The sequence below is a fragment of the Hyperoodon ampullatus genome, assembly GCF_949752795.1.
Source record: "Hyperoodon ampullatus genome assembly, chromosome: 19".
NCBI classification, from domain to species: Eukaryota; Metazoa; Chordata; class Mammalia; order Artiodactyla; family Ziphiidae; genus Hyperoodon; species Hyperoodon ampullatus.
Window position 1 is genome coordinate 38,007,824 of NC_136932.1, and position 14,427 is coordinate 38,022,250.

The 14,427-nt window shown below is 53.8% G+C and overlaps 1 protein-coding gene across 1 annotated transcript in view; it reads left to right on the top strand.

The window, feature by feature from the left end:
• Window positions 1-14,427, top strand: part of PIK3R6 (phosphoinositide-3-kinase regulatory subunit 6) — a gene marked incomplete at its 5' end in the record, with an annotated part of 48,247 nt that overhangs the window by 17,549 nt on the left and 16,271 nt on the right. Inside the window, 7 exon segments of the mRNA XM_079725064.1 lie at window positions 4,443-4,526; window positions 5,129-5,220; window positions 6,024-6,092; window positions 6,560-6,692; window positions 6,837-6,906; window positions 7,902-8,085; window positions 13,077-13,242. Of these exon segments, the coding sequence (XP_079581190.1) occupies window positions 4,443-4,526; window positions 5,129-5,220; window positions 6,024-6,092; window positions 6,560-6,692; window positions 6,837-6,906; window positions 7,902-8,085; window positions 13,077-13,242 (798 nt within the window).

The window sequence follows — 14,427 nt, forward strand, 5'->3', positions numbered from 1 at the left end:
AGAGGTGAATGGTCACAAGTAAGATGACAGCTTTAGAGGAAGTGCATTTTGGCAAACAGAAAGCTCTGCTGCATCAAAAAGTTCCGTGACCTTGTGGAAATCGCCTCTCCCCTCTTGAGCCTCATTTCCCCCTCTGTGAAATGGGAAGAGAGCCAGCCTCCGAGGTCCCTCTGGGTCTGACCTTCTGTGGTTGGAGAGGCGATATGGGGCGACTTTCAATCTAGATTCCACAAAACAGGGAGCACAGTAATTGTTCTGCCAAACTCACAGGGCTCTGCTCAGAATCCAATGAGACAATACACACACTTTGTGTGTCCCTGAGTCAGAGAACAGTGGCTGCCGTAACAGATGACCCCAGTGTCAGTAGATGAACACAACAAATGCTTATTTCTTACTCATGTCACCACCCAATCTGGGCTACAGTCTTTCAGGGACAGAGGCTTCTTTCCTCTCGGGGCACCATCATCTTCCACATATATATTCCAAGCTCATGGAGGATAGGGCGGAGGGTTTTATGGCCACGCCTGAAGGTGGCACATACCACCTCCACCACGTGCCATTGGCCAGAACTCAGCCACATGGCTCCTGTCAAACAACAAGGGAGTCTGGGAAATGTAGTCTTCTCATCTACCTGCGACAAAAATGAACTTGGTTTGATGAACATGTACCACTGTCTTGCTACGCCTACATAAGACTCACTACATGTGTACCATTCAAGTGCTATTTATTTTATTATTTTTTTAATGTATTTATTTATTTTTGGCTGCGTGGGTCTTTGTTGCTGCACATGGGCTTTCTCTAGTTGTGGCAAGCAGGGGCTACTATTCTTCGCTGCAGTGCGTGGGCTTCTCATTGCAGTGGCTTCTCTTGTTGCGCAGCATGGGCTCTAGGCACGCGGGCTTCAGTAGTTGTGGCTCGTGGGCTCCAGAGCACAGGCTCAGTAGTTGTGGCGCACCGGCTTAGCTGCTTTGAGGCATGTGGGATCTTCCCGCTTCCCGGACCAGGGCTCAAACCTGTGTCCCCTGCATTGGCAGGCGGATTCTTAACCACTGTGCCACCGGGGAAGCCCTCAAGTGCTATTTAAATGTTAGGTATTAATAGTAATCTGGATACCTGATAGTTATATCCTCTTCCTGGATGGAGGGGTGGATAATGAATGTTGTTTATTTAGTGGCTGTTCTGGATCAAGAATGCTGTTAGACATTGCATATCATGTATAAACAACCCTGAGATACTTGAGGCACGAGAAATATTATTTCTTTGGCTTAATCAAATCAAATGCAGCTTCAAGCTCTTGTTTTCCAAGGTCCGTACAAATTCCAATGTCATTCACTTGCGGTACCCCCCTCCTCTCCTTGGGATCCTGTGAGAAGGCCAGGGGTTACAACGTCTGGATGATGGGAAGTGTCCGTGGTCTTCAGTGCACTATGGCTGCAGCCCCCAGAACAGCTTGCATGGTCCATAAGGAGACAGAGGGCTCCTTTGGGGACATTCTTGTGCTCTGGCAAAGGTGGCCCAGGAGACCACAGCAGTGGCACTCAAGCACACAGAGTTTAGTGCTTAGCTGCCCTCATCTGAGATCTTTGCCACCACCGGTCAGCTATGTCCCAGCCAACCCTGGTCTTCCTCCTTCCTGGGTCCCCATAACCCTCACGGTCTTGGGAGTCCAACCTTCCACCCTTGAATTGCCACGCCCCTCGTCAACTAAAAGCAGCAGGCTTCACCCCCATCCCTTGGAGACAACCCAGCTTGATTGTCTCAATCAGACAGCCAGGGGTCTCAAAGTCAAGGGGCCGGAGAGAGGATGTAAGTAAGGGAAACAAGGAGAGTGACCACTCTGAAGCCCTAGGGGAGCTGTGCCCTGTCTCAAGGGGCAGCTGCTCCCCAGCCCCTGTCACTGTCACATGTAAGAAGAATGCACGCCCAGTGTCGACAGACTTTCAGGAGATGCCAGAAATCCGAACTTTTATGCAAAATCTCCTGATTTGTGAATGTTGGCAGCTAGTTCAATTTTTTTTTTCCAAGACACTCTACAAGCCCAAACAAGACACGTCTGCAAGCCAGATGTGGACCAAAGCCTGAGAGTTTGTTCCAGCTGCCCAGACTTTTGAAAACAAAGTTTATTTGGGGTTGTCTCCCGGGGCTACTGGCAGAGTCTAACTTCTCCATTTTTCTCTGAAACATAAAAACTTAACTCCCTCTGCAAAGCAGGAGAACCTAGGGCTCAGAAGACAAAGGTTTGGCTGCGCTTCTAATGAGGGGGCAGGGAGGAAATCACAGTTATCACAGTTTTAAGTCTTTTGTGTAGTCCATGGCGGGGAGGTGGGCAGAAGAAGGGAGGGGAGAAGGAAGAAAGAAGGAAAGAAGAAATCGGACATAGCATTATTTTTTCATAACTCACCCTGCGTTAACTCATTTATTTTCATGCCAGGTGGAGCTCGGTAGATGGAAGGATGGCTTGTGACAAGACTTCTTGCCAGGCTAAATAACTTCCTTGCCAGTTTTGGGAGATGCTGCACTGCCCAACAGAGTGGCCGGGTGGGCAAACGTGCGCTGTAACACCTGCCCACTTCCTGCCCGCTCTGAACCTGAAGGAGACTCAGATTCAGACCTGGACCTGGTCTGGGCAGGGGAACAAGTGAGAGGCAGGAAGAAAGTGGGGGTTTCAGAGATGCTGGGTGGCCCCAGCAGACGTACAAGGGCCCACGCCAGAGCCATGGAAGGGCCAGTCCATGAGCACCAGGGCATGGGCTGCCTTGACCTAAACAAATTCTAACTCCTGGACTGCAACCTGCTGGTTTTTTAGATTGGTCCTCTCTACCCTACCTATTTCCAAAGGAATCTGAGGCAATTCAGATATATGCTTAGTAGAACATGAAGCAAGCGCACCCGAAAAGGAGCAAAGGAGAGAGGTCTCTGTCCCTTGAGATGAGCTGATGTTTGAGACGGGGCCCCAGTTTGGCTGTAAGTTTCCTGACCACCAAGGCAAAAAGGGAACCTCTGAGGCGTGTGGTTTGTACTGTCTGACAACAAGAGACTGCACCCTCGCCTGTAAAAACAGCCTCTTGGTTGGAGCTGATCATAAAGGGGAATTGATGGTACAGGGAGTGTCTCCCGTACTTCCTGTGTTGGTCCAGATCCTCTAAGAAGCAGACAGCAAGACAAGATTAGACATGCAAGGCTTCATGTGGGGAAACACCGTGGAGAAAATGGAGACGGAGCTGGTGAGGGCTGGGAGAGCGAGCGCCCAGACTGTGATGAAAATCCAACTCTGAAAGAAGGAGGAAGGGATGCAGGATTGGGTGGAAATGTGCTGGACTGACGGGTCTTGGGTTGGGGAATCCCTGAGCTACAGAGTCAGCCGCCTACAAAGCTTCCCGAGCTGGCTTTAGAATTCCTGCTGCTGTCCCTATTGGCTGGGAAGTGTGGCCTCAGCAGGAGGTGATGGCTTTCACAGCCCAACAGCACAAAGCTCCTTGGTTCCTTAAACTCGTTGTAGGGGGAGGTCAGTGAGGTGCATTCTCATGGCTCTGTGCTTTCCAAATGTCAGTTACTGATTCGTGTACCCACCTCCACAGCTCTGCAGTGTCAATGCTCTGCCGTTAAAGAAAAAAAAAATGATTTTGACACTTGTTAAACCCTAAAGAAGACTTTATTCAAGATTATTGCAATAGAGGAGAGAGATGGGCCTCTGCTCTGAATAAGGCAAAGACAGCTGGGGATTTACAGCCGACAAACAGAGGGAGGGGTCAGTGGATGGAAAATTCCTAAGAGGGGACCTCAGGGGTGGGAGATTCTTACTAAAGTGACCTAACAGGATTCTTGCTGGACACAGGTCAAGAACTTACACGTCAAAGGTGGGGAATAGAGAACTTGATCAGATATCAGGGAGAGGGACTTCTCTCGACTGACAGCAGGATTCTTGCTAAAACTGGGCTTGGAGACCAAAGACAGGACAGGGGCTACGCTGAGGGCCTAGTGGAGAACAGGGCTCCGAGGATCCCGAGTGAAGTTTGGTCAGGGAGAGAGTTCTTGTCACCTCTTGGTATTTATCTGATATGTGTCTTTAAATTGACTTTAAATTTTAGCTCCATACTAGTTGAGGAACTAGTTATATGTTTTTTCTATACATTAAAATAAGTGCATAATTACTCAAATTTTAGAATCATCTGTGTACCATCTAAAATTGTCTCGCATGTCACTGGCAATATACGTATCACACTCTGGGGAATGTGGATTTTTCAAAGAACACAGAAATGCTGATTGAAAGGCTGTATTGCAGTCCTGGCCAGGATGCAGGCTGCCAGCTCTAAGTTGATTACTTCCGGGCACCTCTTGAGGCTCAGAGAAGAGGCTAAAGACAATCTCAGGGAGAGTGGGGGTGGGAGCGAGGGTAAGGCCAGGGGCTCCTGGCCTCAAAGCTTCCCCACCCTGCTGCCCAGATGTGGATCTGGACCTCCAGCGGAGCGTGCACGCCGTGCTCCGAGAGCTCAGCGCCCAGGCCCCTGCCCTGCCAAGCAACCAAGGTAAGAGCCGGCAGGCATCGTCTGCTCTCTCTGCCTCCCCCACCCCAGCCCGCCAACTCTGCCCACGTGTTCTCAGGAGGAAAGTGCCCCAGCCTGGAGCTCACAGAATGAGGGGCTTCCAGCCAAGCCCCGTCCTCCTGGAAATCCTTGGAGCCTGAAGGACCCAGAAGGCCTTCTCTGCCCCCTGGCTCACCCTCCAGGGACTGTGGCACAGCCCCTCGGGGGTCTGCCGCCCTCTTTCTTAACCGCCTTCTCCAACTTGCCTTGCAAATAAAAGTGCCCTGGCACTCCAGGCCCGCATGACTCCCAGGAACGTGGCTTGGGGTGCTGAGCTGTCAACATCGCTGCTCCAGAAGCCACGTGCACACACCTGTCCCCGCTAGCGTCCCGCCTCCCTCCTTTCTGCCCTGGGAATTCACCACCCACGGGGGCTGCAGATCAGAGAAACCCCCCCATGGACGCGGAGCCCAGCACCTGGCAGTGGGGGCGGGGGTCAGACCTGGGACTCCAGGGCTCAGGGTCCTGCTCAGAGGGGTCTCCTCTCAGACCACCCCCCCCCCGCCCTGCCTGGCTGGGCTGGGCACCCCTTTCTCCTGACCCAGGCATGTGGAGATGGTCCCTGCACAAGAAGGTCGAGCGGGATCCTGGTAAGAGTCCGGCACTTGTCCGCATCCTGCTCAGAGAACTGGAGAAGGTGAGTCCTCGGGTTTCGGGCGGGGGACAGGCAGGGACAAGAGGAAGAGGGGCCATTCCCGCTGGGGACTCGGGCCCATCCACCCCGTGTCTCACACACTTTGGTCGTTTGATTTCTACCGTATTTCTCCCTCTCCGGTACTTTGCTATAAGCAATTTTATCTTTACGTTGACTCCCACTCTTTGACCTGAGTTAACGTCTTTCAAAAATGATCTCGGGGCTTCCCTGGTGGCGCAGTGGTTGAGAGTCCGCCTGCCGATGCAGGGGACACGGGTTCGTGCTCCGGTCCGGGAAGATCCCACATGCCGCGGAGCGGCTGGGCCCGTGAGCCATGGCCGCTGAGCCTGCGCGCCCGGAGCCTGTGCTCCGCAACGGGAGAGGCCACAACAGTGAGAGACCCGCATACCACAAAAAAAAAAAAGATCTCTATAACACGACCGTAAATGGAAAACCCGCATCACTGGACAGAAATGGAAAGTACCTGTAAACGTAAATGCCTAACTACGAAAAATTTTCAAAATTATCCTCATAATTACCCTCCACACCACCCAGTGCTCTACGTTTGGGAAACGCTGCACTCAGGGGAGCCTCCAAGCTGGCACCTCACCTGTCGCTTTGCTACCGGCTCCTGGGCTCCCGCACCTGTGAGCCCCCCCACCTTCTTCTACCAGGGCAGACTATGGCCCTTTTCCACTCCCCTCGGCCTGCTGGGACACTGCCTTCCACCCCATCTCCCGCTAGGATGTGGCGAGACCCCTGCGACCCCCAGCCCCATCCATGTCCTGCGATCTCCTGTTTTCCAGGCAGAAAGTGAGGACGCCCGGCATGTCATCATTCCCTTGCTGCACACTCTAATGTACGTGCTCACTAAGGTGAGCGGGGACTGAGGGTGAAGGGGGTCGGGGTGACCCACGGCTGACGGGGCTGGACACTCAGGAGACAACCGGTCTCTGCCTGGTGAGCGAGCCTAGAGGAGCTCTAGGAGCGCCTGCCCCTAACTGGCTTCTCCCCATAGCCCTGCCCTCGCCCTGATACACGAAGAGATGAAATTGGGGAGGTCGTGGCGCTAAATTTGCAACCATGACAGAGCAGAAGGGCTGGGAGGGGAGTTGATCTGCTGGCAGAACAGGATGGGGACGAGTTTCCATCTTGATAAGCCTGAATGTGGTGTAGGAGGGGAGATGTCTTAGAGGTGCTGGGAGAAGAGGCTGAGGTGTAGATTTGGGAGGGAAGTGTGAGCCCAGGTCTGGCTGCTCTGCCCGTCCCCCATCACCCCGCCCCACCCAGGACCCTTCGAGACCTAGGGCTCTGGGCACCCTGATTCCTCCCTCTCACCCAGGCCACGGGCATCCCAGAGGAGCTCCACCGGAGGACCTATGCCTTTTGCACGAGGTTGCTGACCCTGCCCGCCCCCTTCTGCACCATCGCCCTGGACTGCGCCATAAGGCTGAAAACGGAGACGGCCGTCCCAGGTAAGAGCCGCTCCAGCTCCGCCCAAGGTCTTGCCTTCCTCTCCAGGATTCCAGGGAGCTCAAAAGCCCCAGCACCTTCTGGGAAAGTGGGGAATGGGGGTCAGAGACTCAGACGCTGGTTGGCTGAAGTGGTCTGCCCTGCAGGGACGCTGTACCAGAGGCTGGTCATTGCCGAGCAGAACCTGACGAGTGAGCTGTACCCCTACCGGGAGAGGTGAGTGGCCCCAGCGAGGGTGCTGCCCGCAGGACAAGTGAGGATTCTGGGTGGGGAGCAGCCCCTCCCATCCGTGGCATTTGTCCAGCAGCGGGACGTCCTCCGGGTGGATAGGGCGTGTCCTTCCCTGGAGATCCCTGAAAGCAGTTAGGACTTTCTTCTTGGGCTGGATTCAGAGCTCGCCCGCTCACATGCAGAACGTGGACACGAGCACTGGACCATTCTGCAGGTCCATGGTTCCACCTCCATTCTGCCCTTGGCCATGGTGTTGCATCAAGCAGCCAGAGGCACCTCTAGAATATCGATAATTCAGGCCACAGTCACACCGTGAGATCTGGGGTCTTTCATCTGTGTGTGTGTAAGACTGAGGACACGTCCACTGCTCGTGCTGGGGCGAGAGGCTGATGGAGTCGGGGGTGAAGCAGCGGGGTGTGTAGCCTCCTGCCCTGCAGGTACCTCTGCTCACCTGGCACTGAAAGGTGTAGCTTGCGGCTCTGTGTTCGTGGAGGGTGCAGGGAGGGGAAGGGATCCAGAGGACTTGGCATTGGAGAGGTTGAAATGACAGTTGAGTACGGAAGAGAGGTTGGGTGAGGTTGGTTTTCCGGTGTGATGAGGGTGATGAGAGGAGAAGGGGCTCACTTAGGGTTCAGAGCTCGTTTCAGCAGGAAGGATTTAGGGTCCCTCCTAGAGGGCTATGGACTCAATGGGCCACGACTCTGAGGGAGGGAGCGGCATTTCAGCTGGAACTTACCTAGACACGAGAGGGACCCAGAGGGACCAGCTGCCCCCCTGGAAGGGCCGTGCCTGCTCTTCTTTGCCGCAATCCCCACCACTCCCTAGTGTTGTCCCCCAGTAGAATTTTGAATTTGAGGCTCCTGTTTTTGGAGGAAGTAAATAGCTTGGGGGGGAGTGATGGGTGCTGCAAGGCTCTGGGGGTGGCCCTTCTCCCTGTGGTCCTCCTCATCAGCTCCCGGTCCCCCCACCTTTGCCCTCAGAGTGTTCCTCTTCGTGGATCCTGAGCTGGTGTCTCCCTCCGTGTGCAGTGCCCTGCTGCTGGAGATCGAGGCGGCCCAGGGGCAGCAGACACCAGAGGCCTGCATGCGCCACGTGGTCTCCCACGCCCTGCAGGCGGCGCTGGGGGAGGCCTGCGAGGCAGGCGTGCTGCAAAGGAAGCTTCAGGTAAGGTCATTGCCCTGCCCCCCCATACCAGTGCTCACTCTCCTCGGCTTCCCCCTTCTCCTGTTTCCATATCACCTTTTTCCCCAAACCAAAAATAAAGACACATTCACTAAGGAAAATTTGAAAAACAATACAGAAGGGCTTCCCTGGTGGCGCAGTGGTTGAGAGTCCGCCTGCCGATGCAGGGGACGCGGGTTTGTGCCCCGGTCCGGGAAGATCCCACATGCCGCGGAGCAGCTGGGCCCGTGAGCCATGGCCGCTGAGCCTGCGCGTCTGGAGCCTGTGCTCCGCAACGGGAGAGGCCACAGCAGTGAGAGGCCCGCGTACCGCAAAAAAAACCCACAATACAGAGGAGCCAAGAAGGAAAATAAAACTCACACCCCTCTACCCACACACATTAGCAATTAACATTTGGTATGTTTCCTGAATAATAACGACAGTGATCATCATAAGAGCCACTGTTTATTGAACGTCTGCTGTGTTCCAGGCACCGTGTTAAACACTTTACAGGTTATCACCTTAAAAAATTCTCACCACAACATTGTGAAATGGATATACTTATCCAAACAAAGGCACAGAGAAGCCAATAACCTACCTGTGGTGACAGATAGGAAGTGGCTGTGCCTGGATTTGAACCCAGGTCTATCTGACTTCAAGCCTATGTTCGATCGCCTTCCAGCCCCATCTGCAGCCCCACTCCTTTTTAACAATTGAGCTATCAGACTCTGTATACAGTTTATATACTGCTTCTCTATGTGCATATATATAATATCTATTTTTCCTTGCCACTGGAAATATGCCATATGGAAATATTTTCCTTTGAAAACATGTGCTTCTGCTGGTGCAGAGAATTCTCTCTCGTGAATGTGCTGTTATTTCTTTAACTATCCCCTGCTCCTGTTGCGGGCATTTAGTTTGTTTCCAACACTTGCCCGCTTATTTCCTAGCTTTTCTCTCTGACTCAGCCTCTCCCCTGTCCACAGCCAAGACTGCAGCAGGTTGCAGATTCTCTGGCCACGGTGGCCCCAGGTGCTGGATTTCTTGGGTGGGGGAGGATGCCAGTGTGGCCAGTCGGAGTCTGCACAATAGCCGGAAAGGCACCTGCCCTGCGGGAAGGGGGGTTGGAGGATCGCTCAGGGCTGTGGTGCCGTAGGAGGGGCCGGCTCCTGAACGGGGCGTGCCCTTGAAGGGTCCACGATCCCCTGCCCGTCCTGCCCCCGGGAAGTGGGTGTCTGTCCTTTCTCCATCCCAAGTCTCAGGCCCTGCTTTGCTCATCAAAATGCACTGGAGCCGTTGCTCTTCCTTCTGTTTCCATCTGGAATTCTCTACACCCTGAGTCTTGGATCCTTCCTTTGATGGGTGTCTTTTATGTGCGGCTGGGTTCCTCCTTAAACCATGTTGGTCGTTTTCTGTCATTCCTTTTCTCTAAAAGGACCATCCACACCATTCCTTTGTGGTTGCCCACCTGCTTGGACCCACTGAGGGTTCTTGACTCCCTTCCCCCACGCCGCCATCCGGGACACCCCTCCTTCCATAACAGCCCCTTTGGGGGCTCACAGCACACCGACGCGTGATGGAGGAATGCCCCCCCACCCCGGACTCGTACCTAACCCCCAGGCTGGTTTTAGCACAGGCACCTGTGGCCCCTAATGTGTCTCATGTGTCTGTCCTGACGTGGGCTACTGTCCCCTCTCCCTGCACTTGGCCGTGGCTCTCTGGAAGGGGGGAGAGTTGTTGCCTTCCTGACCAGAGTTTGTCAGCTGACCCGGCAGCCCCTGTGTGGCCACCTGCGGCTCTGGAGATTGTTTCTGGCTCACCAAACAGCCCATGGTCAAGGCGCCATTTTCACACAATGCCAAACATGTAAGTGTTGCAGAAAGGGGGTCCGCTTCCAGGGCCCGAGAGCGGGCTCTTGTCTAGCACTCGGAAATGAATTGTCCGAGGAGACACACGTGCTGACAAAGCAAGAGACCTTATTGCGAAGGGGCGCCCGGGCAGAGAGCAGCAGAGGGTAAGGGACCCCAGGAGAACTGCTCTGCCACGTGACTTGGCAGTCTCGGGTTTTGTGGTGATGGGGTTAGTTTCCGGGTTGTCTCTGGCCAATCATCTTGCTTGGTCCATAGTCTGACTCAGGGTCCTTCCTGGTGGCGTATCTCTCAGCCAAGGTGGATTCCAGTGCGATGGATTCTGGGAGGTTGGTCATCTCCTCCCTCTTTTGGCCCCTCCTGAATTGTCGGGACCTCCTGTTGTGAGGCAGCTCAGGCAAGTGGTGATCATCGTGCCTGGCCAAAGTGGGTGGTTTTGGTCAACAGTTCCCTAACATTTTAAGCGCATTGATTTTTGTTTCTCAGTGATGCAGGCATTAGAGAATCCCCAGCCTCACTCCATCCCCGAGTTGGATGTGGCTGGAGTTCAGGGGTTGGCTTGGAAGTGAGGCTGGGCTGGGTTTGAGGGCATCAGGAATGGGGTAGGATTGGGAGGTGCTGGGTCAAGAATGGGGTGGGGTTCAGGGCTGAAATTAATGGGTCTGATGCGTGCACTACTTCGCTATAGAAGAAAGAAATGCTGAAAGTGAAAGCTGTATTTTTTAAGCATAGTCAAAATCTTATGCACCCTCCGCGACCTCGCTTTATCCGGAGCTCACGGCTCTAAGTCTCCATGTTTTGAAAAGGGAATTGTGGGGGGAGGGATCAAAGAAGCGCCAGGAGAGACCCAGGGAATGCGTCACTGATCTGAAGTTAGAGACCCTCGGAAGCTTGGAGTTAAGGGGTCCTCAGTGGTCCCCCGGCACCCCCCTCCCCTTTTGGGTGCTGGGGCTCCTAGACCTCAGCCTGGCCTGGGGCTCCCCGCCCCGTGAGACCCTAGCCTCCTTATCTGGAATTCTGCTTGAGGGATGCCGTTCCCAGTCCTACCTGCTGGCTTGAGGGCCAGTGGGGCCTGGGAGAAGTGGCCCAGCCAACCACGGTCTGGTGGGTAGGCCTTATCTGGCCACCAGCCCACATCCTGTCTGCTGAGGGCCTGGTCCGAGGCCCAGGTAGGAGGTGGGGGGGGACGTAGAGTGGTCTCCCCACGTGTCCACAGGATCTGACAAGGTCTTGAGACTGGGAGGGCAGCCTGGGACAACCCGGCTCTCGGACACTCTGCTCTGTGTTCTGGATGCTAGAGGTGGTGTCCAGGTGGGGCTGCCCCATGGCAGGTATCCACATGACTCGACCCTTCACTTCCTTTAGGCTTTTAGTCAAAAGTCACCTTTCGGGCCTCCCTGGTGGCGCAGTGGTTGGGAGTCCGCCTGCCGATGCAGGGGATACGGGTTCGTGCCCCGGTCTGGGAGGATCCCATATGCCGCGGAGCGGCTGGGCCCGTGAGCCATGGCCGCTGAGCCTGCGCGTCCGGAGCCTGTGCTCCGCAACGGGAGAGGCCACAACAGTGAGAGGCCCGCGTACCACAAAAAAAAAAAAAAAAAAAAAAAAAAAGTCACCTTTCAGTGAGGCTCCTCTGGCCACACTATCTAAAACTTCAGCCCCTCCCTCAAATTGCACATCTCCCTTCCCTGCTTTATTTTCTTGTCATCACTTTACTGTTATTTATCATACTATAAATTTCACTTATCTTGTTTATTATTTCACACACACACACACACACACACACACACACACAGATACACTAGAATATAAGCTGCATGCAGACAGGAATTTTTGTCTGTTTTGTTTACTGCTGTACCCCAGCACTTAGAACAGTGCCTGGCACCTAGTGGGTACTTGATAACTATTTAATTAATTCACTTATAATCAATTTATAAAATGAAGCAACAAGACGAGATGGTCCCTGTGGCCCCTTCCAACTCTGATTCCTTGTCCCTCTAATTGCTCGTGTTCATTCAGCTGGTCATTCAGCAAATATTTACTGGAGCCCTAGCTAATCAGAATGACCACTGTCCCTTAGCCCAGGAAGTTAAGACCCTGCTCAGCGGACCCCTAGCACAAAAAAGAGATCAGAGCAAGCCCTGCTGTGCCTGCCCGTGTCACTCGTTTGGGCCCCGCATCCTCAGTCATGAGCTGGGATTAGCTGGTGGTGAGTGGGGGTGAGGGGACACAGCCAGAGGACAGTGATCCAGGGGAGTTCTCAAGGTGTCAGAGAGGTACCCATGGAGACAGGAGCCTTCGGTGCTGGAGAGCATGATGAAACTCCAAGAGTGAGAAGCTCTTCAAAACCTGTTTGCGTTAAGGAGAAAGGCTCAGCTTGGTGCTTTACCCTTAACCTCTTGCACGCTTACTAATCTGCCTTTTTTAGAAGAAAAAGCAAGCTTCCAGCTCTAAAGCCTTGGCAGGCCATAGTACCTGGCTACAATTTAATAACTGAGTTTTGTGATCATTATATTCATCTTAGTTATTTTCTGTTTATGACAAGTGACACTAGCCGTTTTACTTAGAGCAGCAATATAAAATTTGCTTTTGAAATAATTTTGAACCAAAAAAGTGCAATGATTTAAAGAAAAATAATGATTTATAGGTGGTACGTCAAGGCAGTATAGGAGTGACAGACGTTTAGGAAATAGTCAACAAATATTTATCGAGCACTTACTATGTGCCAGCAGATGTTCTAGGTGTTGGGGATGCAGCTGTAAATGAAACAGACGAAACTGCTGCCATCCTGGAGTTTACATCCGAGTGATGGCAGAACAGTGATCCAGATACTTAGTGACATTCCAAGGAGGGTGGGCGCCAGAGGCCATCCCTGCCCCCAGCTGTCCCCCCACACCACGGTGTGAGGGGCCTAGGGGACCCCTAGCTGCAGGCGGCATCGGGCAACAGCTATGGCAGGGCAGGAGCAGAGCCCTGGACGTGGGAAGGCCTTCATGGGGAAGCTCCTACCGGAGTCCCGGGCAGAGGGGAGGTGCCCCTGAGCTGTCCGTGCACCTGCAGGCTTGGCGTTGGAGCAGGGGTGGGTGGGTGCAGAGCCGGAACTCAAGCTCTGATGCTCCTCCCCGGCAGACCAGCTCCCGCCGCGCCCTGGAGCACTATTTCCACGCCGTGGTGGCAGCCGTGGAGCAGATGGCCAGCGAGCCCAGCCCGAGCCGGGAAGGCCACCTGGAGAGGCTGGAGGAGATTTACTGCTCGCTGCTGGGGCCGGAGGCGGCCGCCAGGGGGCGCTGCGGCGGTAAGCGGCAGGCGCGGTGAGCTGCGGTCCGGGTACCCTGCAGGGGGCGCCAGAGACCACCGCTGTACCTGCTCCGAGTCTGCGCGCGTGGCTGAAGCGGGGTGGGACACGCAGCGGCTCCCAAGAGCTTGAAGGTCCCGGGCTAATTAGAAGGTGGGTAATTAGGATCATGATAACAGCTGACACCTACTGGGCACCTACTGTACCCCAGTTGCTGTTCTCAGCAGTTTATATATATTAAATCAATTAATCCTCACAGCTGACTCCTTATGAGGTAGAAAGCATTAACCCCATTTTGCAGGTGAGAAAACAGAGTTAGAAAGAGGCTATAAATCTTACCCAAGATTACCCAGTTAGTAAGTAGCAGACCTGAGATTCAAACCCAGGCTGTCTAGTTCTTAACCGCTATACTATAGTAACCAAGAACATCCAAAATAGCATCTGAGTCCACATCACTTACATCTGGTCTCACAGATTTTTATTCCAACTCTTCCTTTCTGCTTGCATATTTATAAAACAATGCCATACACTGATGGGAAGCAAGCCCGTGTGTGTTGCAGAAACTCCAAAGAGCCCAGAGAAATGTCTGGAACATATATTTTCTGGCTTTTGGAGGACGGTTCTGATCTGTGTCCTGTTTCATGGCCGCTCAAAGCACCCGTGGAGTTTGTCAGCCTGCATGCCCCGAACACACGGTGCACAGCACTTGCCTGAGGACTGGAAACCATGCGCAGAGGCCAGTGTGCCAGCCCTCCCTGGGCTTGACCTCGGCAGCCCAGGGAGGGTGGAGACTGCAGAAGTCAGGGTGAGGCAGGCAGGTTGGGCACCTACTTAAAACCTCCTCCTTCTTCTCAGCCTCCTCTTATTTTGCTTTAATATTCTATACTGCCTCTGATTGCCACATGGAAATGTCTGTTCATGAAGCCTCTCCCCTCCCAAAGCTGGGCCAAACCCTGGGGCAAATCTGGCTTTGCTCTCCTTGGGTACCACTTGCTAACTCAGCAGTAAATCTGCGTGGGCAGGACAAGACCAGTCTGGGCTGTCCCCACCATCCCAGACACATCCAGGCACCTGCCTCCTGCCCAGACTTGCCCTATGCATCTTAATGGCCAGCCAGCACCCCCGTTGAGCCCCTGCTGCTGGGGGGCAGCATGGGACAGTGGTTATGGGCACCGTGTCATGGGT